This window comes from Colletes gigas, unplaced genomic scaffold (assembly GCF_013123115.1).
Source record: "Colletes gigas isolate AHSC1104 unplaced genomic scaffold, ASM1312311v1 Colletes_gigas_Sc00013, whole genome shotgun sequence".
NCBI classification, from domain to species: Eukaryota; Metazoa; Arthropoda; class Insecta; order Hymenoptera; family Colletidae; genus Colletes; species Colletes gigas.
In genome coordinates, this window is record NW_025106642.1 from 7,351,615 (window position 1) to 7,378,914 (window position 27,300).

Sequence of the window (27,300 nt, forward strand, 5' to 3'; positions counted from 1 at the left end):
TAGCCGCTTCAACGGTCTGTTTTGTTTCTATTATCGGATAACGATCAATCGTTCCTTTCCAGCAAGATCGTTGCTTTGTTTCCTTTGGAAATGCACGCTGGCCGTTTGCGCGTAACTGTTTTTCGGTAAACATTGTTCCACTGAATAACAATTTTAAACAAATTTTAAAGTAGAAGACTGCTCTATTCGGAGACGGAAATCGGCAAATTCAGGCGGCTTCCGCGATCTCGAGAGTTTCGGAGCCGTCGTTAGAAGAGAAAATATTTTCGACGGGGAGGAACGCTCCCGACTGTTTACGAGCCGCCATTAGTCTCGCGCGTTTCGCCAGTCGGCAGAAACTGCAGATGAAATAAAGAACGCTGTAAACGGAACGCGGATATCATAGTCGCGGACGCAAACACCGTGTGTAGCGGCGAAATAAAGCGTTGCACCGCAAACGGTTATTGCTGGGCATGACGTTACATATAAACGTATAATTCAGGCTCGCGGCTAGTTTTTGCGCTGTACGGGTTACCCTGCGAAGGATCTGAACGCTTTGCAACTCGCGAACTTTAATATCAACCTCTATTGTTCGAATTTCAGTTAACCATCCCCTTAATGGGCTGTCCATCTGTTCGTTTCCGAATTCAAAAGATCCACTAATATCTAAGTGTTCTTCTCTGATGGTATTTCAAATTGTAAGGCTCTAACAACACTAAAAAATGACCCCATCGTGAATACATAAATTACTTTAGAGGAGCTTAAGAACTGGTCGAGTACGCGTGCAGTAGAGCGCAAGGAGAAACATAGAGCAATGGTCAGACGCGTTAGTCGATTCGCATCGACGTTGGCAGAATGTTAAATCGGTGCTTTTGGGACGCTATAGAATTACGTGGGAATTGTCTGGCGGTATTTAGAAAAAGGGAAACTACTTTTTTGTCGTGACGAGCGTCATTTGAGTCTAGTACGGTGGCTTCCGCGGACACCTGGAGGATGAACGAAACGTCGTGGGAATCCCCGCGGCGAAAAAAGGGACGGTAAATCGGCGTGGAATGTATTTATGTGCCTTAAATGCCAGGCAAGTATTTCCGCGCTTAAAGAGAACGAAACGGCAGAATTTTCCCACTGCCACCCCCTCTTGTCTAGGGCGTAGCGTTAGGAACGGTAGGTTCAGGGGTTGTTTGGCGAGGGTGGTCGGTCGCGGGGGCGTCGGGGACCGTGGTACGAGGCAGAGCTTGGCTACACGAGGGGCTGGAAGGGCGGCTGGCGGGGGTTGGACGAGGAGGAAGGGTGCCGCGACGTCGTGCGCCGGCAGGATGGGATTTAATCTGTGTCCCGTTTCACGCTCAGCCAAGTGGAACCTTTTTGCCTCACTTTGCGGCATGACTCGCTTTTGCGCTGGTCGTCGCGTAGATTAACGCGAAATTATATATAAAGAATGTGTGCGGACGGCGTGTGCACGGGTCGTCGGTGACGCTACGGACGATTCGCTCTGCTCGCATGCGACCGGAGAAAGAAAAAGACGGACCAAAGCGCGTTTCTTCGTTCGTTTCTACCTGCATGTGTCCGAGTCACACCCTCTTTCTAACGAATTAAACCCTTGAAAAACCAGACTCTTTCTCTCGCGACGATACTTTGATCCTTGTTACCGTATTGCGAACGATATTGCAATTGGTTTTCGTTCTTTTATGTTAGCCTCAAAGGGACCATCGTCTTCAACGGTGTCAATAACTTGTTCGACCGTGTGCGCTATCTGCAAGGCGAGCAAGTTACAAATGGATTGATAGCCACAGGGAAATAAAATAAAACGCGAACAGAAGCGGCGAGAATAATTTGTAGATCCTTTTTCGATAGCTCGTTCGGGATTATAAAGCGTAGATTATCGCGAACGCGTGGAACAGTTTAATACGCACTGAATACGCGGTACGCTGCAAAACGCGTCCGGCGATGATCTGATCGAGATAATCTTCGTTCCCATGAAAGAGCGCACTATGCAGTTTTGGATCGTCAGTCGCCGACACGAATGTTCAATCCAACGTTATCTTCGAAAAATGGCGCACGATGCGCTAAAAGGCGTCTCGCGATTCCGTGGCTAGGCGTTGATAAATGCAAACGTGTCTCGTTCGTGTAATACATTAACATACACGTTTATTGAACTGACCGACGAATGAATTATTCATCGGGTATCCGGCCGCGGAAGGAAACTTTGGAAGGGCGGCCGCCATTTTAATCGGATCAAGGAAAATGTCTTAACCGTTCCGTCGTTATCGTCTCTTTTAAAACGGTACGCATGATCGAATGGACTTCGTTTTCGATCGACGATAGAGAAAGAAGCGTTCAATTATACGGTAATGTCCTTCGAGTCTCGGCCAGAATCGGGCTTTTTTGCAGTTCTCATTGTAAACGTTCGACTTTGTTGAGCGAATTGTGTTGAAGTCTTACTACGATGTTAAATTGACAAAGACTCTTGTATGCACTTGTCATTCAGCTGTGTACAAGTATATGGATAGATTTAGAAGAACATTGGAATGGGACCATAAAAAGCTGGTCGGTAATATTATACGATATCTTAATGTAAACACATTGAAATGCATCATCGCCAGCAAACACGATGACTATGAAGTATCACACGTTTGATCGTTGGACGGATGGCTCGATTACGTTTCTGTTGGGTATCGTTTTTTCGTTGCTTCGCGGACTCCAGAAAAGCAGTTTTTCAACGATAAATTTTTCTGCTTTGGCAACTCATCCGCGCGAGAGCAGTTCCACGAAATGGTGAGGACAACTTTGTCGCAGCTCGAAAGACGAAGTTTGTCTCGACCCGAAGGATATTACTGCGACGCGAAAGTGACGCGTGGAATACCTATTAACGTCAGACGTTTCTATTAACATTTTATGCGAAAAACCTGTTTACCTCGGGCCTGGGTGTCACCTAATTATAGAGCTCTCTGGAGACGCCTTGCAAACAGAATGTCGACGCGTTTATTCCTCCGACCGATGCAGTTAACGAATATGTAGGCGTCAGAAGCGACAATTTCTATAAAAATATTTTTAAATACAATGCTTTTACAGCTCCTCGAAATCCACTTACACTCGTACTATTCGCTGGAAGAGTACGTGATTTGTGACCCAATAATTTTGCTCTCGTGAATCGAAAGAGATGTATCTATTTTTTGATATTAGACTATTAGCGTCTAACTCGATTAGCGCATCAGTTATCCAGGGATCGGGAGATGGAAAGTAATTGGAGGCGAACGTCGAGGACGGTTCGCGGTTGTCGCGTGGGTGGCGTTCGAGGAACGGGAAGGAAAAGTGGCAGATAGTCGGAGGCGCGGAAACACGCCCCCTTTGAGCTTGAAATAAGCACGAAACGCGCGGAATCTCTGTCCTCCGGTGGCGACGGTAAAGTCTGATGAAAACGCGTGGTGCGACGTTACACAGAAAGTGGTTTCATACGGCGCCGTAGCGCGCGGCCAGACCATTCAAATTGCGTTTCAACTGTTTCTTGTCGTTTTCCGCGGCGCGAAAGCGGGAGATTAATTAAATTCGTTAATTGCAAGATGCATTTAGCTAGCGCAGTCGTCGTCTCGGGTCCCTGCTCCGCCCCCCTTCTCGAGCCGCGACGCGTTCTCGTTCCAACCCTTGCGCGTCAAGCACGGTCGACGTTACGACGTGAATTTAGAACGGGCAACGACAAAATGCGTAAAGGGCCCACTTTGCTCGACCATCCGTCGTCCCTCCGTGCCCACGAAAACAGTGTCGATCCTCTGGACCGGATAATATCCTTCCCATAATTGAATCGCGACGCGAGACTCCCGCCTCGCTCCTTGCACCATCGCTTACCGTAACTTTCGCAAGAAAATGTCGAAACGCTACGTCGAATTTGCGAACGATCGACGTCCGCGGTATTCAACGAACGTTTTTTTCCTCGTTTTTCTTTCCGTTTCATAAATCACATTCGATTAAACGACGGAACAGGATTTCGAATAGTTTTTATCGTTTACGGTAAAAGTTCAACAAAAGCTTATCGATTTTTACAAACGCGCCGCCGAAAAACAAGTTAACCGTGGCATTGCGTGTTTCCCCCGATTAACGTGAACAAATATTGTTGGAGCACTCTTTGGTGTATGCGATCGCAGGAATTAACGCGACACTCGAATTCCATCCGCCCCCTCCCCCGAGCGTGTGCGGAACAACAACGGCGGGTCGCGGTTAACTATGACGACTGTTGTACAATGAAAATATTAACCAGCGCGGTTTTTCATCGTTCGCGTATCTTCTCTAAATTCTCACAAACGTTAGATGTATTATAGAACAAAAATTGTATTGACTGCATCGTCACCATCGATCAGTTAAAGATTTCTGATATATTCGCAGTGTAATTGCTGCTGTACAATCGAACCACATTTAAAGCAGACAATTCTGGCCGCTCAAGGTCACATTCGAGCCTCCACTCTTGCGCTTCTTCCTTTACTTGGAGGATAGAACACTCTTACAAGGTGTATCTAGTACCTAATACATAGAAGGCGACTTTGCTTATCACCCTCAGTTTGGTATGCCATTTCAGTTATTTTAAATCCACGAGTACTCGTTTTGGTACATTTAACTGCAGCTAAATAATTAGGTTGCACGGTGGGAGTATCCGTTGAGAGACCTTGAGCGACCAATAATTTCTGCCCGTAGTCTGATCTTCGGTGCGTGAGATTCGCAGCCACGTTAAAGCGTAAACATCTCCGTGGCGTGCTTTCCGCGCAATCAGCGCGTCCGTGATGATGCACACGTTGCAATTAGGCTAATAAGAACGGCCGCGTGGACGCAGGTGGGCGCATATGGCCGCTGTTTGCCCAGCCAGATACCCTGGCTAAGTGATAGAATACACGTTGCATGCGTTTTGATTCACAGAGGAGGACTTGATGCACGGGGGTGCGGGTATTGGCGGGGGTTCTATGGTCGGACAGAACTCAATATTTGGGTGCTCGGCTGCAGGACACAGCGGGGTTAACCAGCTCGGTGGTGTTTACGTCAATGGTCGGCCGTTACCGGACTCCACGAGGCAGAAGATCGTCGAACTGGCCCACAGTGGCGCTAGACCCTGCGACATCTCGCGCATACTGCAAGTCAGCAACGGATGCGTTTCCAAGATACTAGGCAGGTTAGTCGTACATCATCTACACTGGAAAACTTTCCACTTTGTTCCAACAATTGCATTTTTATTTTTTATTACGTAAGAAGGACCGAATACGAACACTTCGAACAAAGTTTCAATCGTATAGTTTACAAATGTACCTTTCCCATGTTGTGATCAGTATTTACACTTTTTGTCCCATTTTTTTAACGCGAGTATCAGACGGGATACGACGCTATTCGATTATTTCCTCCATCCCAGTCGCATTAGTCGGCGTTAGGTTCGAGTGACTTGCAAATATTCCCCGTATAATTAAATCAACTTTCGTTACGCATACCTCCTTTCGCCACCTAACGAATCGTGAACGCGCAACTCGAAATGTGACAAAATTGTATAATGCGATTCAAACGTTTCTCGTCGTGTTTCAACCGAGAAATCTGGTTTGCCCGTGTTTCAGGTATTACGAGACCGGTTCGATAAAACCACGTGCAATCGGCGGCAGCAAACCACGTGTGGCGACCACGCCGGTGGTGAACAAAATTGCCGACTACAAACGGGAGTGCCCGTCGATTTTCGCTTGGGAGATCCGCGACAGACTCCTGCAAGAAGGCGTATGCAATAACGACAACATACCGAGCGTAAGTATTTACCGATGATCGAGATACTATGCCGCGCATAAATTTACCGGTTACATTTTTCTTCCCACTAGAAATCGCGAACGAGTTTCTCACGCGTTCAGAAACGAGACTTCCACGGATCGATATGCCTTTTGCGCTCGTTTAGTAATTATCTTTAATCCGGCAACCTTCGGTAATTGAGTGCCATACTTTTAAATCGCCCCTGCCTTTGATCGATTTATAATTAAATACCGCATACTTCGTTCTGCACATTTTTCTTGATCCTTCGAATGTTTTGTTGCTTCTTAACGTCGTCGATACTTGGGACCGTACGCTTGAAAGATGAAAGTAACTTCGTCCCATAGAGATCGTAGGAAGTTTGCAGCGTTCCAGCGATTCCTGCGTTCAATTAGGAAAATGACTCCTGGTTCGAAAAGCGCAATGACTCCGCGGGAGTCCGGCGCATCGGCCATCGTTGTCCAGGGATGCTCGTTCGTTGACGGGGTCGCTTTGTACGCGCGGCGGTTTATCAGGGCGCGCACCCGGCCGGTACTTACCCGTCGGATCTGGCCACTCGACCCTAATCAAAGTCTCGTCAATACGATCGCCTGGGTGGGGTAATCGGTCCATTACGCGGGCCTCGGTATTGTCCACCCTCGCCCGTGGATCAGCCCCCCTTCCGATTCCGAAGAATCTTCTCCCTGTACGTCTTCCAAACATCCTTTCCACCCTCCCGAGCATCGATATTCGCCTCGAACCCTACGAAACTTTCGCCTAACATCGACCACTCTCTCCTTCATGCTACGAACAGTAGCACCGCGTTAGATGACCGTGGCTCGGGTCCACTCACAAGAATCGAGTGTTTCGGATCGTTGGATCCGAAAAGGGTTAAAGTAAATTAATTTGTAAGAGGAAAGTTGTTAAATGCACACTTCACTGCACGCACTAAAAACGTAAAGGCTGCGTACAAATCGTAATTCGCGAGTATTTAGGAAGTAACAAAAGTTAGGGAGTACCGAGAAATTTGACGTTTCGACTGTGATCGAATTGTTGGGTACAGAGTGTGGCCCCCTCCGGTGCCAGGGTGTCTGTCACGAATACCGAAGGGGATGGCACGCGTGCGAGTCGTTATCCGTCGGCTCGTGGAGGCACTCGCTTTGCCAGCTCTCTCGATGTCGGGGAACAGAGGAACGAGGACTGGAGGGAGGGTGATCAATCAGCCCAACCGCATACACGAACGTACACCTCTATCGACGTACGCGTTCCCAGAAGAAACGTCGATCGAAACGTTTCAGCTTTTAACGCGGAATCGTTATAATGATCACCGGAGGCCCAGCGTACACCGACGCCGGTAACAGCAAAGAGGATCGTGATAGGATTGTCCGTTGTCTCGTCGAGAGAGATACAGTCCGAATTCGATTGTAGCGCCGACGGTCTTGATCGGTCGATCGGTTTTTGCGGTCTTTTGAGCCGTTCGATGAAAATGTTCCGCGTTTGTAACGGGTGTATCCGGGGAAATCCGCTGGCCTCCGGTAGAAAAAACCACGGGGGATGGTCGAATTTCACCCAATTTCGCGTGGCTTCTACCGTTGCCTCGCGCTCACGGCTATTCGTGACTTTTGCGCGATAAAATTTGCTCATTTTTGTGAATTTACCCGACAGCAATGTATTTGTAAGGTATATGGGAACTTAAAAATCTGTTTTCCCGATCAATTACTATTTAAAACATTTTACCAACAATTTTTTTCCACCCTTCGAACATGAAATTCGTATAATTTTCGTCGGATAAATAAATTTCTACCCGTTTCGATGGCAGGACGTCAAACGAAAGTATCTAATAAATCTCTGGCGAACGCATCAAATAAACGTATCGAGGAAAATGGATAAATGTGAAAATTAAAAAAAATTTTTGCCCGTTAATTTATTCATTACTTTGCATATTATCAAATGCATTAATAATTTTAATGAATATAAAATTTCGAGGTTACTCAACGTCACGGGACCGACGGACGGGTTTTAATTTACGTATTTGAATAGTCGCGTTTAATATCGGGAGTATATTAAATAGTGGAATAGTGTATTGAGATTGATGCTTGCAAACTTTTCCCGAGGAAATCAATAGTTATGAATTTTTCCATAATTCTCCAGAATCTATGATTCCTGGACATATCTAGACGTCCGATTTGTTGAACTTTCATCTTCCTTGGGCTTCTCCTATCAGATTTGTATTAGCTATGCCCTCCGGAAGGTTAATGTCCCCGAGAGTTTGAGATCGAAAGAAAGGGAATGGTATTGTTATAAGCGGATCGATGGTTGTTCCGGTGTCCGTGATCCGTTCGAGGACGATTGTCTCGAGGATGGCAACGACGTTAACGGTAATGACAGCGACGACGGCGATGGCAGCGGTGGCAGCGTCGGACCCGTTGCGGCTGGTACATATCGTGCAGCAATGGGGTGCGACGGGGTTAGTCGCCGACGAGCGGATGGAAGCGGGTAGAATCAGGGTGAATGGGATCAGTTAAGCGTGTTGCACAATTATTCGTGTCCGGTCGCGCGTGTAATGGTCTGCATCGGTGCTGCGGCTGTTGTGCGGCGAGAGCCGAGTGGAGCGGAGCGTAGAACAGCCAGGTTGCTTGGTTTGATGATGGAAAGCGGCTAGGCTCGGGCTGGCTGTACGCAGTTAGTCTGGAAACGTCCTTTCCGGTACCTCCCGTCGCCATTATTCCGCGGGATTGAGACGAATCTTGCGATACGAACTTTCCATGCTTGACTCCAATCCCACCGACCAGAGATTGATTCCAGTTAAGGAACCTAGTTCTCTGAATACCGTATCTAGTTTGTTTGGAACTGTTCGCCGCGTAGCTTCCGTACAAAGCTTTCTCTCGACCATCGTTACAAACTCACCACGCTCTGGCAAGTTTCTTAATTATTTCGAGCTTATTTAAGCATTTCTTTCAAGACAATACAAGGTTAATCTGTGCACTCAAAGAGTTCGTTTTGATAGAAATATCTGGCTATATAATCTTGTAACGTCATTTTAAGGTGTAAGGATGTCAAGGATGGTCATAGGCGTGTGAGGTCAGATTCAATAATTCGAGCACTTTAAACTTAGCGATAGAAACTGTTTTATTTAATATTGAGATAAACTATTTGACACAAAGTATATAACAGATATAAGCGTAATAATCATGAGCGACTTCTCTCGACCAAAGTTCGATGAACAGTGTCTTTCTGCTGTGTATAATCATAAACAAAAGAGTCATCGACACGGAGGAAACCTAAATATTCGCACATCCATACGCATTTGATCTTAGCCTAAACACTTCCATCATCGACACCAACGACATTTCTTATAAAAAAATATTAATCCTTTGCACTCGGAGACTTTTCTTCGATCACCTACTACTAACTCAAGCACATACATATCTTTCTTTACATTCTTTGCTTAGAAATTTGTTCTATATAATCACTTCAAAACAATAATTGCTGGATGTCCCTTCAGAGGGGGCAGCCGAGTGCAAAAAGTTAAAATCGCCCTTTTTCTCAATTTCTTCTTCGTTAATTTATGTTACCATACATAAACCTTGAATCTAGTTATGGGTTTTCGGTTAAGGGTTGCAAGTATTTTTCGCGTGGAATTCGAGGAAGATTCGCCTCTGCTCGGAGAGGTCGTTCCGCTTATTAGGAATCCGGCAAAGTAACTGGAGATGGAACGGGGCACTCGGTTGCTGGTGCAGGTCGGCGCAAACAAAAAGCGTGATCGAATTTATCGGCTTTTATTCGGCGTAATAACGCGGGCCCCTCTCGAGCGTTCTTGACCCGGCGGGGCGTACGCGCGCGGCACTCGAGAGCAACCGGCGTCGTTGGCACCCGACGGCGTGCGGCCATTATATTTCATCGGTCTTAAGTCGAGCCACGCGAGAAGGATCCCTGGCACTCCGGCACTCGTGCACCTCTCTCGTTCGAACCTTTCAACGGAGCCCGTAATTAAGAAGCTCCGCTCGATATCCTCCGTCCGCTCGCGCTCTGGGGATCCATGGGAGCACGGTGTGTTCGGGATTACGGTTCGACTTTGGTGCACAGGTCGACGTCGATGCCACGCAAAGGAGGCGCACTCGGGGAGGGGATGCAGGCGGCGGTAGAACACCGAGACTATTATGTGCGAGTCGAGAGCACGAGGCTCGCCCCCGTGGCTCGTTATAACTTTAGAGTTAGCCAGTGGTTCGGTCGCGGTACAAGGTGAAGAAGACCACGCTCTGGTTAGGGGAGCGAAGAGCCATGGAAACCGTTTTATGTAATAATAATTGGATGGCGGTGTCCTTTCATCTGGCACTCTCCCTCAGCGCGAAGGTCGGAACGGAAAGAGAGGGAGGAGACAAACCGATGTAACTATGGAAATGATCGTCGCGCGGCGAGCAAAGAAGCTCGCGAAACTTTTCAAAGAACCGACGTTCCCACACCCCCCTCCCGCGACTCTGATCGATTGTTTTTCTTCGCTGTTCCGGTCGTAATCAAGCGCGAACCACGTTCAGAATTTACGGCGAACGATTAAATTCCCCGCGCGACGACATAACAGGGGATTATAGTACCGACGAGCGAAACTCGGTATCGCAGTTTGTAATTTGTTCGACTCTGTCTCCGATGCTTCGCTAAACACTGAATTCTATTATTGCGGGGGGTGGTTTCGTTTCGGTTGATCCCCGTGCGCGGAGCGTGACTACGATAGGTGGCCAAACTTTACGGACCGCATTCGTCTTGAACGCATCGATCGCCACACTAAATTTATGTTATTTAATGGAACGATTGACTTCGTTTAACGCGTCTACCCTTGTTTCACTTACAATCTGTGCATTTTTCGAATCTTTCGTTTATGCCCCCCTGGGTTAATTTTGGAATTCAGTCTGAAATTTACACATTTAGGTTTCCGTACAAAATTCCATACATTTAGTCCTCCAGAAAAGCACGCTCGAGGATCCTCTCGTTGCACATCCTGCGAACGCTCGCGTTGTAATTTAGTGTATTAACCGCGAGGGGTGTCGCGTTGTCCGCAGGTATCGTCCATCAACAGGGTGCTGAGGAACCTGGCGTCGCAGAAGGAGCAACAGGCGGCAGCGGTGCAAGCGCATCAAGGCGCCGAGAGCGTCTACGACAAGCTTCGGATGTTCAACGGTCAGGCTGCAGGTTGGCCGCCTGCATGGTATTCCGCGACGCCCTCTCATCATCCCCTGGCCACTGGAATTCCAACGGCGGCAACCCCCGGGTCTGGGCAGTCGCTGCTACCCGGCAGCCAACTTCACGGTCGCGACGATTCCCTGCTGAAACGAAGCGGTAAGTTCTAATTACGCGTTAATTGCTAAGTCTGACGCGTGCCCACGGGTTTGTATTTTGTTTACGCGACGCGTGCTAAGAACACTGCGACTACGGTTTTGACGTCGCCGTTGAAGGCGAGTGTTCATTGTTATGTTCCCGCGTTAAGCAGACGAGATGCAAACAAGCGACTTAAACGTTACTGCGCTCGGCGCCATTGCTCCTGTTAATTACCGTTTAATTCTCGTCGAACAGCTGGCTGTGCAAATTCAAACGTCACTCTCCGACGAGAGTATCTCCTGTTGGAATTTTTTGACGAAAAACTAACGTTATTAGCACATTCGTTTGTGTCAGAACAGACTGACAGTGCACCTGAAGAAGTTTAATTGGTTTCTAGTTTGCCACGCAAAAAGAAACTTGCAGCATTCGAAATAATCGTCTCCATTATTTACACTTTCTTTCCGCGGACATAGTATAATCATATGGTTTGAAATTTCGCGCGTTTACAGCGTATACTAATTTGGGAAACGGATACGGAACGCGTATACATGAATATTTCATAAACGATTATAAGAATATTAATATTTTATTCCGCATAAACTTTGCATATGTTTATCATATTCGCGGACACCATAAATGGCAGATAAACTCCTCCCCCTCCCGTATTCGTGAACATAGAAACTTACGAATCATGTAACCCCGAGTAAATAGGTAATGGAGGCTTCAGGTTAATTCATTTTCTTAATTTCTCTTGATACTTGTGTACCGACTTCGAACGATAAAGAGTTATTATTTTCTTTGTTTCGTTATTCGTGAACTGTGTCGAGGGAATTATTGCCGTTCGGGGCACGGTGTTCGAGCGGTTCCTTTCTTGCTTTCACGCGGTCTGCCGGCTACACAATCGGCCAAACGCCACAGAGGAATCCGGTCTCAATAGTTGATCCACTTCTCCTCGAGCAGCGGGCGTGCCACAATGCTCGAAAGAAGGTAGAAGTCAAGGGAGCGCCCTCGAGGTATTATAATCTTCCCGTACGCGCGACACCCTCGCCTTTCGCGAGCCTCCGCCATTGTGACGCTTCGATTCCACCGGTGGCAGCGGACTGTTTGTGCCCGAAGAAAGGAACATGTACCTTGCGCCGTTGAATCGAAACCTCTCTTCTAATAGGATCACGGGTAATCGGGCCGCATCCCGCTCGAAATTGATCCGCGGACGACATAAGCAGATTGCGAAAATTACCACGAACGAAGTAACGCGATCGAGGTTCCCAAAATCGTGAAAAGATTATTTTTAAACATTTCGAAGCGACCAAACTCCAACTCCAAACGGTGGAACGTCCTGTCCATTCTCTCGTTCTCTCGAAAAAAAAGTGTAACCTCGAGGCTGGAAGGGACGTCGTCGACCCACTCGCATCCCGTTTCTTCCCCAGCGCGGTGGTGCGTCGTCACCTAGAAAATTAAAGGCAACGATCGGGTGCCTGCGACGGACTAGCCCGAAATCGTCGGTCGTTACGCGGCAGCAGGGGTGTTCGCGAGGACCGAGATGGGGGGAATATTCCGGACAACGGGTGGGCGGACGGAGGGGGGAGGGGTAGGTTTCGGTGCTCGAGGGACGAGAGAACCGGTGGCGGGTAGAGTGTGTGCTCGAGGGTGGCGGTATTTCGAATTGCCAGAGGGGGCGACGGGGATGAACGGGGCCGGAGGGGGTAGGGGGTTAGCGAGAGATTTCGTAGGGTCGCGGAGGCGGCCGGGAGGGTGCGCGATGCGCGAGAGATGAGCGAACGAGAAAGCGAGCAGCTGACGAACGGACGATATATAGGTACGCCTAGGAGCACATTATATACCGTAAGGGCGAATATATAGGTACGCGGAGCGTACGGAGGGACGGACACGGACACACAGAGGGAAAGGGAAATGGCAGGAAGGTATCGGGAGGGATGGAAAGAGGCGAGGGTTCGGTGCGCGGAGGCGGAAAGTAATCGCGGCTCACCGGGAGCTGACGACGGCTACGTGGACTCTCTCTCGTTCTCTCTCTCTTTCTCTCTCGTGCTCTCTGTATACGTACGCACAGACACGAGTCGCGATCAAGACTACGCGAATGCCTAGCCTAGTCTAGGGTTCGACGAGCCTCTGGACCGCCGTGTATCATTGTCCGGCCCGTGAGCTAAGAATGGCTTCCGCGACGGAATTCTAAAGCTGTTCCAGTGTCCATAGAGTCTACTATCGGGCCACCGTGTGTCTATAAGGGCTGTCTTAACGAGACTGGAGCCATTTAAATATCTTCTGTACGATACGACAGAATATTTTTATCCCAAGGTCATTTTGCGAAGGTTCAAGGTCACCGATGTTTTCCTTATTACATTTTCAATGTTTCTCGTCGAACCCACGATTAGGAACGATGCGGAAAACAATATTTTTATTCTTGGACGAAGTTTGCGGACCCTTCGTTTACGCCGAGTCGGTCCGACGTGGCTCGTTGCGAAATCACTGGAACGACGGAACGCACCGGGCTCTTAATTGGATCGTTCTACTCGAATCGACCGTCGGAAAGTTCGAATGGCACCGAAACGGTCGAGAGGTCGTCCTCGCCTCCCGAATTTTCTCCGCCTTCTCGCGGAACCTTCGCCTTCTCGGTTAAATTAGCCGCGCGGTTAACGAGAGAATAACCCCCCGAAGACACGGTCTACGGGCTTCTTCCTGGCTGCGGGGAATTTATGCGAGAGTTGTCTCAGTTTGGGGAGCGTCGTCTGAGAAGCATTTGTCCGGAGATCATTGTTTACCGTAGGAGCGACCCGTCGCGAACGAAATAGATGTTAAGGAGGCTTCAAAGAAATTGAGTGGTTCGCTTATAATTCGCAGCATTGGCGTACCGTACGTCGCGAAAGTTCGTTGCGTAGGTTTTACGAGGGGAATACTTTTCAACGAGACTTCCTAGGCAGAAGGAAAACTCGAGAAATTGTTCTACCGTGTTCGAGCGTTTGCGTCGGCCCTAGTTGACGAGATAATATTCGATGAATTAGGATTCGCGGAATAATCGAATGGGGGGTGATTCTGCGTGGGAAAACACACCGAAAGTAAAGAATAAAATTTTTTTGTTCGTGGGTTCGTTTCCCTGAAAATTGACTTCAAATGAATTTAAGTAGTAAGAGCGATATATGATCAGACGCGCCAACTAAATCGTATTCCATCGGGGTTACAACTACTTTATACGGTATTTATTGTACGTTAATCGTTTCTTTACCCATCACGAATATATATTTGACAAATCACGACTATAATTATCGTAAAAATTAAATTTAAAATCGTCAAGATCCGCATCCAAGTCGCAAACGATTGACCCACCTTGAAAAGGTTACCTGCCATCATTTGTTCGATAATATTCATACACTTTAAGCTGGTCGAATAACGCAGAGACACTCGAATGTGTTTTCAGACACCGGTTCTTTATTGTCGCACCAGCAGGAGACCACGTCGGACGGCAATTCGGAGCACAATTCGTCCGGTGACGAAGACTCACAGGTACGACTGAGGCTAAAGCGGAAGCTGCAGCGCAACCGAACATCCTTCTCCAATGAACAAATCGACAGCCTCGAAAAAGGTTAGTAAACGTAGAATTTGTTCGAGCAGCTAAGTATAATCTTGGTCCCAGCACCACGTCTCGTTATCCATTCGCACATGCATCTTAACGCGATAAACACGCTCGGATCGAAGTCGAACGAAAGATTCATTTCCGTTTTGGGGGCATTAACGAACGACATAAATATCGAGCGATCGAGCACGTACGCGTACGGATCCGCGGCGATATATAGGTTCAGACGGGTGGAGGTAAATTACTGCTTTCCACGGATATCGGGGCTTTCCCAAGCACGAGCGACCGGTATAACAGCTTTAATTGGATCCACGGCCATTCAAGTCGGCCGGGGTTTCGAGTGTCGTCGATAATTATCCTTTTAATCTTGTCTCGCCGTGATTCGAGATTATGCACGATTAATAATATATACGCGAACGCGCGCGCCTGTGTACGTGTACACGCGCACGACCAGACACGTATCCGTGGCGCGAAAACGCGTCGGCGGATCCGCGGAGGAGGATCCACGTTTAATAACGAGCACTTGTTGCAAACTGGTTTCGTTTTAGAATTCGAGCGGACACATTACCCGGACGTGTTTGCACGGGAGCGTCTCGCCGAGAAGATTGGATTGCCTGAGGCACGTATCCAGGTGAGTGTGAATGTGCGAATGCGGCGTGTGCTCTTCCTCTTTCTCGTTCGCTCCACCCACACCTTTTGCTTCCCCCTCGAACCCGGCGTCCTACGCCTCTCTCACTCCCTCTCCTTTCTTGCACTCTGTTTCCACTCGTTTTCTCTTCGCCCGTCGTCTCCGCGCCCGTCTGTTGGTCTTTCTCCACTTTCCACGACGTGTCTTCTCCTCTTTTCTCTTCTCCTCGCTTCTCCGTTCAACGCGCGGCGGTTAAAGAGGCCGGCCGGGTAAGTGCGACGACGCCCTTTCATTAAGCGCCTTAAACGCGTGACCACGCCGCGCGGGGACGTTGAAACACCTGCCACGACGAATCCGCGCTCCATGGCCCACCTAGGGGATTTTATCCTCGCGCTCTTTGCTCTCTCTTCCTTCCCTTGACCCCTTTTCAACCGTCACGTCTTCGCGCGATTTAGGTCCTTCGTTTGCGTGTCAGCGGGTCTTGCGCCTCGCCATTCTCCCAGTGTGAAATCCTCAGGCTGTTGATACCCGAGAGAAACTATCGCTTAGATTTACGAATGCGTGATTTCTCTACCTGTCCGACAGAAGGGTCCATATTTCTACAATGGGTACCTTTTTATTTGAATCGAGCTTCTAAATACCGCGTACAGTGTGCCTTTATCGTTCTCTTAAAGTTATTGAAGTTTAAAATTGTACACGGGTTTCGTACCCTTAATAGGTCGTAAAAATAGTATGGGGTGAAAACGGTAGTGCTCTCGAATGTCGAGAGTCAACAATCCAGGGACGATTCTGTATACTATTCGAGCACTGTACGGGGTTGGGACAGGTGGTACGATTGGCCAGATGGTGGTACCTCATTGTGGAAATAAATGAAAGTAATATTCCTCGTCGTGCACTTGATTAACTCTTGACTCGACTGATTGCATCATTACTACTTTGTTTTTGCGTTTGCACACAGTGACAATATTTTATTTACTGTCGATGTGAAGTAATAATATCATCGAAGCCATTGTAACGTCACGGTACATTAACCCCTTGATGTTCAATAACATGTCTGATTCGTTACAATACTCACAACACATTTTTACATTCACGAGGTATTCGTAAAACAAATCTATTCTTTTTCTTGGCCATTCCTTGTACGAATAAATTTAAACAGAATGAAATAGTGTACGTTTGAAAAATTACTTTAAATTGTACGTGAAGGGGTTAATCATGTTCGAGCTTGGGGTTGCAATACGACTTCAACGTTTATTTCTTCAAAATTCTTTTTACTCCTCGGAATAAAAGTCCAGTTTTGTTTAGAAATAACTTTAAAAGCGAATAAATAGAATCGAACAGCTGACCCACCTGTTCACCTGTCAACGATACATCCGATCAAACAGATTCTCGTGATTTCGAGTCTGGCTTGGTGAGAGAGAGTGACTGTGTCCAGGAAGGGGAGGAATCAATTGGAGCCGGTGCAGCAAAGACCCTGGATCCTGGACTCCTTGTCGCAAAAGAGTCTCGGGAAATCTATAGAGTCCTTTCGAAGCCTTATCGGGTGTCTAGTTTGTCGGATCGGTGTTTCCCGTGCAGTCCGAGCGCGGCGCTCGCAATGTATCGCAATTAATTAATATAACATCGGTGCTCGAGCCGCTGGGGGTGACGTACGGTTATACGAGCTAATATGTACGCAGCCTTATCGAACATTGTTTGGCCGCGGCGGTGCCGTTGGCTCACCCTGTTCGACCCTCTTGCCATCCCGACCGCCCTTCCTCACCTGGCCCGCGATAGGGGGTGGTGAAGTGGCCGGCGGGCTTTCGCGTCGGTGGTAGTAACCGGGCGCTGAGCGTTATGTGGACGTACAAACAGTGCAAGACCATGTTGACGCATGTTTTCAAGCCTCGTTGGCTGGTATTGATCTTGCTAAGTGCAGGAAACCGGGAGTGCCGGTGCGAGAGGCAAAGGCAGAGAGCAAGAGCGAGAGAGAGCGAGAAAGCGTGGATAGAGCGGGAGAAGGAGTGACGGAACGCGGGCAAGAGGAAGGGCGAAGGAGGGAAAGAGCGCGAGACGGGGTGTAGAGGGTTAAGGGGGGTAAAAGGAACGATTCCACCGCCGGACCCGACCGTCGTCCGACGAACGAACAACAGACGGAGGAAGAAGGAGAACGAACCGGGCCAGACAGACGCAGGAGCAACGGGCAAAGCGTACCCGTGGCGTGGCGTGGCAGGACATGGCGTGGCGCGGACTCGCCACCGCAGCACGCTGCGAAACGCCACGGCACACGGGCCATATCCCGAGCGAGCCGTCAGGGATCCAGCAGACGGCCTAAGAGGGTTCGAACGCAACCATGGCAACGTCGCGTCCCCAGGGAGGTTGCCCTCCGATTGGTTGTTCCTCGCTTTTCCACCTATACCTTGGATACTCGCACGAGTTTCGCCACGCCGCGCAACACCGCCGGCCCCGATTATCATCTATGGCGCTGCCGGACTCTATACCCATGTGCGCGATGGCCGATCTGCCCAATACCAGCACCGCCGCTTCGAACTCGTGGCCTTCGTCTCGACGAGACCAGGCTACTCGCGTTACGGTTGTTTCCCTTAAATCTTGCCCGGCGTCTTTGTTCAGTCTCCGAGACTCGAAAGTGGTCGTCGACTACCAGGGATAAAGGGAATATTCCGATTCTGCCCTCCCTTATAGTCGCAGCTTATTACCGGACCGAGTTCCGAGTTTTTTTCTCTTTGGTTTTAAGGATGTCTTTTTACCAACCAGTGATTTGAAAGTTTCTCTCGGGGACTAAAAGAACCTGGGTATATCTTTTATCTCGAAGTTTCGGTTGTTAATATTTTTACTTCTGTTCTAATACAATTCTGGTTTTCGTAAACTGGTAAATACAAACAGAGCTCGAAGAAGTTTTCCTGTTTTCAATTTCAATTTCTGTTTCTGCCCCGAGTAGAGTCTTGATATTTCAGTTGTTCTTTTTCCGCTGTAGAGGTAGCTTTCGTAAGTTCTAGAGCCTCGGAGGAATTATTTTTAAAACCGGGACTTTCACGAATTCAGTTTCGTAAATTGAATACTGCATTATTCTCGAGAACCGACGATGACCCTTTCGAAAAATAACTACAGCATTTCGAGTGGCTCTTCATTATTAAAAATAGGAAGTATCTCAGCGAAGAGAAAACTTCGCGTAGTTTGAAGATTCGAGAACGTCCCTGAAGATGGGAGGGGTGAAGATCTTCTTAAAATTCGCGTGCGACGCCATCTTCTAAACATTGCCAATCAAAGTAGACGGTACGTCCGCCGAGAGGGACGGGAGTGTAGCCGGTTCGTGGAATTCCGAATGGATCGATTCAAACGAGTTTTCGGGACGCGGTAGGACGAGTTTACGAGGAACGACGGTATTGGGCGAAAGGAGCTCGCTGCGGGCGAATGGTGGATATTCGCCCGGTGGGGCGCTAGAACGCGATTTGCCACGTCGCCCCGGCGAGATGAAATTTATTTTTTGATTCGATTTGGAGGCCGTCGGGTGTGCGGTGTTCAAGATCAAGTTCCGTCCGCGGACGAGAAATAATCTCTCGAATATTCCTCGATCGGCGATAATATTCTCGAACCGGCTGCCGTCCGTTCCCTTTTCTCCGCGTCTCTCCTTTGTGCGCCGATCTCGTGAACGAATCCGCGCGAATTAGCCGGCAAAATCGCCCGGGGAAACAATGCCACCGTGCTGCATCCGGGATACGGTAATTGAAAAAGTTGCACCCGTTGTCGGCCATCGAATTTTTCTATCGTTGTTCTCATTATCGCGCGAACGAAACGGCCGACGTAGCGATTGTCGGCTATTAACGAATCCACCCCGCCACCAGACAACGAGATCTCCGTCTCTCTACCTCAAATCATTAGGGTTGGAACCATTCGTCGAATATTCAAACTGGTCCAGCAATGGACGAAAGAAGAGTTTCAGAAATTCTTATTTAAAAAATTCTATATTAATCGTAGATCCTTGGGGTTATTTGTAATAACAAGATATCCTCGATGCATGATTCATCGTACGATAAATTGTACAATCGATAGTCGAGTTGTTGTACAACCTGTCTTAGATAACGACAAGCTACTGCCACTCAAGTACCTCGTAGAATAGGTTGCACAAACTTACACTCGACAATTATCGTTCAGTCGTTTCAACTTACGTAAGTTGGACGATAGACCTGCACGTTTGGAGCCTCGAGAACAATCGACTCGCGTTGAATTACGAGACAGATTCCGGGCAAATTTCAGTGGTAGCGTTCCTCGAATTCTGACATATCGAGGAGAAGCTTGAGAAACGCTGTCCTATGGTACGAAAAATTACAATGTAATCTGGAGTCTGTGCCGCGAGTGGTCGGGGAATGATGGGAAATCGACGTATCGAAGGGAGAGGGAATCCTCTTATCGCGACGAGGTATCTTCGAAATCAGGAAATCCGTGGAAGCGCGACAAAGAACTTAAGCTCCGATTTGCTGTTCGAGGTTACAGGGTTATTATGGTACGGGCAACATTTTGCGCGATAAATCTTTACGGACACTTATTCAGAGGCGTTCGTAGTTTGGCTTACGTGCGATTGCCACCCCTCGCGACGATCGTTTTGTAGTTTTCCAGCGAAAATGATTTTCCAAACGTAGTTGCTGGAAGTTTCGCTAAACCTCTTTAAAAAAACTTAATTTAATACGAGAAATTGAAGTTTCAAACGAAACGTTCTCTCCACGAAGAACGAGACATTTCTTGAAGAGAGTTGGCTCAAGGGGTGGAATTCTTACATCCTCGAATGTTCAAATTGTTCGTTATTGCGCTGACTTTTCTAAATTCGCTGTTAAATCGCATAACCGACGGGTCGCCGGAGGTGGGGGGGAAACGACCTAACGTGACTCCGGGCAGAGTAATCATTCGTCAAAAGGTACGCGTGGAAGCGCATCAGGCTCGCTTGCGCGATGGAACAAACGCGGGATGAAAAAGAGAATCTATGAAACGGTAGTAGAGGGAATACAGCTAGAGTAACTCAATTTCCCGTCCGACAACTGCTCAATCGCAATTAACAAACTGCAGGAGAGTCTCGTGCAAACTCGGCTGCGTGGATTTTCCTGGGGTAGAAAAAGTACATACTCTACATTTCACGCTGTTGCGTGGATGGACGAGAACAGAGTGAAAGGAGCGTATGTCTGTGTGAGCGTGCAACAGAGAGGAGGAGAGAAAACGAGCGTGGGCGAGAGGGATAGGGACGACAAACGGACGAACGAGAAAGGCGGAGAGGAGAAAAGGAGTCGAGGGGACGAGGAAGAGAGAATATGGGAGGGTAGAGGAGAAGAATGAAAGAGCGGGCACGAGTGGTAAAGGAGAATGAACGCGCGAGAGTGCGAGGATGGATAGGTGCGGATAATGCGAATACATCGCGCGGAGTGACGCCCTTATCGTGACAAAAGCACCGTCATTGCGTCGGTTGCAGGTGTGGTTCAGTAATCGGAGGGCGAAGTGGCGTCGAGAGGAGAAATTACGGAACCAAAGGAGAGCAGCCGTCGATCAGGTAGTCGGCGGCGGCAGCGGCGGAGGCAGCGGAAGCACCGCGCCCCCGGCAGCAACCCCTGCCACCCCACGGTTACCCTTAAATGCTGGATTCAACGCCATGTACTCCTCGATACCGCAGCCAATCGCCACGATGCCCGACACTTACAGGTAATCACTCTTATTACATCTTCTATACCAATGCTCGGATAACTGCGCAGATTTCATCCCGGATAAAGCACTAAAATCGATCCTGTCGCTATTTAGGTTCCATCCGTCGATAAAGATACCACTCATAGTATCAAAAGTCTTCAACACTGTGGGCCCGATTTCTGCGCAGATATCCGAGCATTACAATATTTTTTCAAATGTATGGCAATGTTGTTTACCGCGACTTATTTCCGCGGTATTTCACAATTCAGATTTCAGTTTGCAACATTGTTTAACTACGTTATCACTTAAATTTTGTCGAAATTTAATTATCGCCAGAAGCATTTATATATTGGCAACGCGATTGCGCCTTTTTGTTGTTCAGAATTTCAGGAGCACGTGCTTCCACCAAATTAATTCGTTCGTTCCGGTTTCGAAACATCAAATGAAATCGGCTGCAAAATTAAAATCGAGTCCATTAGCAAAACCTGGACGAAGCAGCAGAATTCCATTCGACGTTCCGAACCCGAACACGAATCCTAAACAGCAACGAAACCCGCAAAAATCACAAAATTCAACGTCACGCGTTTCTAAAAAGATTCCAAGCCAATAGAACGATGAGTTCTTTCTAATTTAACACGGTCTACATAATATTTCAATTTCAACGAAATCCCTGACATCCACCGTCGAAAGTGATCGATCGGGGGTGGAATGCCCCTTTCGGGAGATTTCTCACTGAACTTGGCTCGCTCGCGTAACAGCTTTTACGAAATACGTTGTAAAACGACAATTAGCGTCAAAGAAGGTTGGAATTCCGCACAAAAGAATTCCTAGATTTCTCTTTCGCGTGGACGAGTCGCGTCGGGCGGAAGTCCTTCCGGGATCGCGCGGAATCAGCAGAGATTGACCCTCTCCGGGCAGCATTCCGTCTGACGGGGATCCGTTTTCTGCTCGCAGCTCGATGTCAAGCAGCTTGGGCGGGTCAATGGGTGGAAGCTGTCTTCAACAACGCGCCGAGGGATATCCGGCGTACGTGTTCCACGAGCCACTTCACTCGCTGACGCAGTCTTACTCCCACGCGCACAGCACTGCCGCGCATTCGCAACCCCATCGTGGTATCCCGACCTCTCATGGTGGCACCCCCACCACACCAGGAGGACAGCCTGCAGGACCAGGTGGTGCGCCCTACCAGCCAACGACCTCGACCGCGACTGGTGAGTTTCCGTTTAAGGATTGTTTGTTTGTTCTTGTTGAATCTTCAAGGCCGTCTACCGGTATCCACACTGATCTACCACTGTGAAACACGACAACCAAGGTCGTCAGCCACCTCCACACAGGCTGACAAACACTCAACCTCTCCCCCTTCGATTTTAATCGATCTACTTTTACAGGATACGAGATCACAGATTCCTTTTCCTATCTATGGGAACGTTCAGTGCAATAACTTGATCATTGTTAGGTTACAGCAGACTTGGTCTACATTGTCTTTCAACTTGGACGCCATAAGTATCCCTTGTTAGGAGGCAAGCATTGCCATTAGCAAAACTCTTTTACGAATACATAAATAACACGTCGTGCAAATTTTATCACTTTATCGCTTCGACGCTCGGTTCAACCACAGTGGGAAAATACGCACGCGATATTTTGAAGCTTCGTTTAAGTATAAGTACCCTTAAGCCAACGTTTCTCAAACTTTATTTCCTCGACGTTTTTTCCGAAATGCGTCTCTCGAGACACAGTTGGCGAAACGCCGGTTTAAAATTAAAAATTAAATTTTCGAACCGACGTTTTTCCGGAGCTGTCTGGCAATTTCGCAGGCAAAAACACGAAGAAGCGACGGTGTGAAAAAGGCTTTACGCGCTCTTTTCGAGACCGTCTGAAGGTGTCGTGCCAATTAGTCCCGATTTACGCCGACAGCTGCTTCTTGGCTCGTTATCCGCGTTTTTACGGACGGTGGTTAGACTACACAGGGTGTAATGTAATTTCTTAGACCCACTTTTGTAATGGACTCGGTGGATTTTGTCTCGTTTCCGAAGTACAATGAGCTTACGTGCCAGAAATTGCGATTACATAATGGTGTCACGCCTTAACTATCTAAACATTGTCTGACACGCAGGACTCGTTTCAATTTTAGCCATTTCAGCAAACTAATTGCTCAAAGCGTAAAATCGTCATCGAGGCACTTCGAAAAGCGATGCTTCGCTCCGTTGAAAGTTTCACAAGCTTCTTCGTTTTTTTTCTCTCTCCAAGTTTTCGCGATACGGGGGCCACTCGCGTTAAATGGAAACCACCGATGTGTGTTCGCGCTCGTCGACGCGTGACGTCGGCGGAACGCAAGCTCAAACGTAAAGCACTCTTTCCGTATCATTGAAACTCCCGGTTGATTACGCACACTCGAGGATTCGGGGCGCGCGACGGCCGCGGCCAGACGATGAAAAAGGAAAACGCGCGCGTCGTCGCGAGAACTATGTAGTTACCGTGGCAAACGACAGAAGTGGAAATACGTTTAATGGGCGCAAGGAAGTTTGTTCCGGCGGCGACTCGTCTGAAATCCACGATTGACGCGGAAAAACAGAAATAAATTTCACGCGTTCCCGTAACGACGTGCTCGTCCCTCTTCTTTTTATCGCTCGAGTCGTCGTTATACCATCCGTTTTTAATCGTTGAACCAAATAACTTTTTTAAGAAGCGGAGAAACATTCGACTCGATAACGATACTTGACGGAAACGTATAAACGATTCGATAAACCCAAACTGCGTTGCACGGTATCGTAATCGTAACTAAAGAATCTGTATATTTGAAACTCTCACGACTCAAACCCTTTCAAAACCTCGCAAACGACTTTTATAGAAGCTTATATGCATCTTCAAATTTATTTTCTTTCACTTTCTTTTATTCACCTTCGACACAGTCATCAGCCATTTGAGAAACACATTTCCTATCACACGGCACATCCATTTCTACAAATATTTAATGGTTGCTTATAAAATTACGTTTATCTCCAAAGTCCACTCGTGTGGGTGTTATGCGAGGCTCGCGTCGATCGCTGGTCCTCCCGGAAGACGCCCCCGCGATGTCGATGGCCTCCGGTTGGCAGTTTTCTCGTCGTCCCGCGGTGCCGAGAGCGAAATAAACCGTCGAGGATTACCCCGGGAACCTCTTTACACGCAATCTACATAGCGGCTCTTCCAAGAGGGTTGTCGGGTGGAGGGGTGGGGGTGGGGGAGGTACGGGAGTGAGAAGTTAGGCGAAAGCAGGCGGTCGAGACGGCGCAGCACGTGGGACCGTTCGTCCACGGAATTGTAAAAGGATTTTAAAACAAATCTCGCATGGCGCCAGCGGGCTGAATCGAAGAATGGGATGTTCGGTGGTTTTCCAACCCCTTCCACGTCCGCGGTAGACGCGGGGAGTCGGTGAATTTTCCATTTTCTCGACTCTCACTTTCACCGTCCCGCGCGCCTCTCCGTTCGTTTCATTCTTCTTCAACTTTCCGTTCCCCTCGGTTGTTCTCTCTGTCCTTCGACCATCCCTCCCCCTCTCGTTTAGCGAAAACTGCGGAGGGTCGAGCCTCCTGGTACCCCATTCTATCTCCTCCCTTCGCAGCCGTCTTTCTCGGTACCGTTCGGTCTGGCTCGCCTCGTCCCTGTCGCGCCAGGCTCTTCCTCTCTTCAGGGTATACAGGGGCGAACAGAGGATGTGGATGGGTTGGGTCTCGCCTCGGCTGGGCGAGCGCTCAATAACGTGCGAACCCCAAGGGGAGGAAACACGGGGGAGTGCGCGGCGTACCTACAGGAATGAAGCGGAACGCCGTAGAATGGTGGAATACTGCGGAACACGCGCGGCGTTCCTCTTGTCTTTTCCACCCGGAGCCAGGGTGCCCTCTTCCTTTCGCTCTTCCCATCCGCCTCTCGTCCTTCCGCTCCCCCGTTCTGGTTGTCTCCCCCTCCGTTCCTCGGTTTCGCGCTTCTTACGCGCGCGGAACGAGCCGCAACTTATCCATCATAATCGTTTTACGTGCATGAGCGCCGGGGACTTTCACCGCGCTCGTTACTCCGAGGATGTCCCGTCGTCGTTTCCATTCCTAAGTGGCGCGGTTTCGCTGCCTCTCGCTGCGTATCGCTTTCAAGAGGGGGTCGAGTGTTGCACGACAACTCCCAACCTAGTTACAAGGATTCCAAAATCACTCGATCGCTCGTACAATATCGGGACACGCATCGCGAAATTAAAAAATTTCATATTGTCCTGGAAAAATTATTTTCGTTTGCAGGTGTCAATTACAATCATTTTTGGTCATTACGCGTAATCTCGAAATCCTACTCAGTTTCGAGAAAAAAATTCCTTACCGAAAATATTATGTCTGACCATACCGTTGATACGTTTCCCTGAAACTTCATGCGTATGTTTAAAATATCATAACTCCTGAACGAATTGGGGGATTTTAATGTTTCAAACGGCAAACAACGCGTATTTTGGTGAGGAATATGTAGAAATTCTAAGAATGTTCGACAAGTTGTTGCTCAACCCCGTAAAATGGGAAAAACTCCATGAATGTGGTCAATCTTCAAACGACTTCAGAATCTCCCAATAAAATTTTTCCCCGGGATGGCCGAATAGTGTGACGTGTCATGCCATCAAAGTAATTAGTTATAACGCGATTAGAACAATTTGTCTAACAACCAACTATTGGCACACTTGTTGCCAAGACAGTGGCACGACCAGGCTGGTTTTTGACGCTGGAATTACGTGGGGGACGCGTTTTCTGTTTCAGGCGTGATATCAGCGGGGGTCTCGGTGCCGGTGCAGATCCCGTCGCAAACTCCGGACTTAGCAGGCAACTACTGGCCGAGGCTCCAGTGATCCCAGCTCTTCGGGTTCCCGCCCGCGAGCCTGCTCGTAGGCCAGGAGAGCCCGCCGCCACCGACAGCCACCCCTGGTGCGGTGCCACGACCGCTTCTAGCGTCTCTCGGGATACCCACGCAACATCAGTCCCCGCACACGCCGGCTACCACTCCCGTGCACACCTCCGACACCAGTGAGTGAGAACGAACCGATCAATCCTCTCTGAACACTCTCTTCCAGAGATGGTTCGCGTAGCGCCGCGCGTGCGACGTTGTCCGACGAATCGCTGACCTCGCGATCGGGTCAACAGGAACCAGGAGTCTCGGGACGAAACCGTGGTTCAGTGCCGGTCGTTAGCTTCAGCAGTGCCTCTAGAGTGAATCGTTTCGTTTAGCCGATTCTTGGGCGTGCAGAGCTTTCGTTTACTTCTTCGTTTACTTTCCTTTAGCTTCTATTTACGATCCGCGTTCGTTCTAAAGATCTAACGTGCGCGTTGATTATTAAATTTTTATTGTGATACAAAATATTTTGTTTTAGGAGTTGCTCGAAATTTTGCTCCAGGTAAGAATCAATTGCAACTGATCAGTTTAGTATCTGAGAGGCCTTTTAAGTAAATGTAGAGTTTGATTACTAACCTGGTATCCTGCTAGACGAATCTCTTGGTCTCCATTTAACGTTGTGTTGTAGCGTACAATTGTAGTCACGATTCTGTTCCACTTGGTCAGTAACTATGCTTGGTGGAAGGAGTGGAACGAGGTATTCTAGGCACACTTTGGTAGGGTTGGGCCATTTAGCTTGGAATCACGTTTTCGAAACGTGCAACTGCTGCTCAAGAATGTCCTGCACGCGACAAAGGTGTGTTTCGCCTCTTTCGGTATCGTGACAACGCGTTTGTTGAAAAGTACATCGAATTATTTTTAAAACAAGTAAAATTTGTAGTCTGTGCTTCTGAGCAGTAGTCAAAACTAAAGTTTAAAACTTGAGAAACTAAACAATTCAATATAATCGCAGGAGTATATTTGATCATCTCATCGCAGTTGGAAATTAGGTTCCAAGTTAAGCGGTTGAGGATGCAAATCGCTCTACGCGTGCCCTTAATTGGCTGCATCGAGTTCAAAAACTATACGAGCTTCGTCCTTGGGAATCTAACTCTAGGACGCTTCCCCTATTTTCGCCACTTCGGTTAATTTCTTCCACCAGCTGTGTAAAACACAATTCTTACAAGTTTGGGTAATTTGGACGCCCATTCGACTGGACACTCAACTCCATTTGACAGGTCGACCCAACGAACCATTGATCCGTATGACGTAATTTGCAACCGATGAATGGCCTTGAGTATCCACGCGAATCCGCGGCCGACATAGGAACGAAAGGGTCGAAAGAATCGCGCCTGAAAACCTGTTAAACGAACGAATGCAACAGGAGTCGAAAAAAGGTTAACGAGCCTCTTTAACTCGATTAATTAACCTCGTTGGAGGCCCGCCAAATTTCGCCAACGAGCACGGCCACTGCTGACGCCAGCTTCGGTGACCGGAAAACAATAACACGGGCGTTCGG

At 48.3% G+C, this 27,300-nt stretch overlaps 1 protein-coding gene across 1 annotated transcript; it reads left to right on the forward strand.

Annotated features, from left to right (window-relative positions):
* Positions 1 to 4,888: 4,888 nt before the first annotated feature.
* On the forward strand, positions 4,889 to 25,942 carry LOC122399521 (paired box protein Pax-6). The gene is made up of 8 exons (XM_043400259.1): positions 4,889 to 5,131; positions 5,562 to 5,742; positions 10,773 to 11,049; positions 14,459 to 14,623; positions 15,163 to 15,233; positions 20,698 to 20,924; positions 21,861 to 22,117; positions 25,673 to 25,942. Exons 1-8 carry the CDS (start codon positions 4,893 to 4,895, stop codon positions 25,759 to 25,761), a joined length of 1,506 nt encoding a protein of 501 aa, XP_043256194.1. The 5' UTR covers positions 4,889 to 4,892; the 3' UTR covers positions 25,762 to 25,942.
* The last annotated feature ends 1,358 nt before the right edge of the window (positions 25,943 to 27,300 follow it).

What these genes read in the sequence shown, in the direction of transcription:
- LOC122399521 (XM_043400259.1), top strand. Translation starts at nt 4,893, where the DNA reads ATGCACGGGGGTGCGGGTATTGGCGGGGGTTCTATGGTCGGACAGAAC. An exon ending in ATAACGACAACATACCGAGC is followed by an intron (nt 5,743 to 10,772) that starts GTAAGTATTTAC and finishes CGTTGTCCGCAG; the next exon opens with GTATCGTCCATCAACAGGGT. An exon ending in AACGACCTCGACCGCGACTG is followed by an intron (nt 22,118 to 25,672) that starts GTGAGTTTCCGT and finishes TTTCTGTTTCAG; the next exon opens with GCGTGATATCAGCGGGGGTC.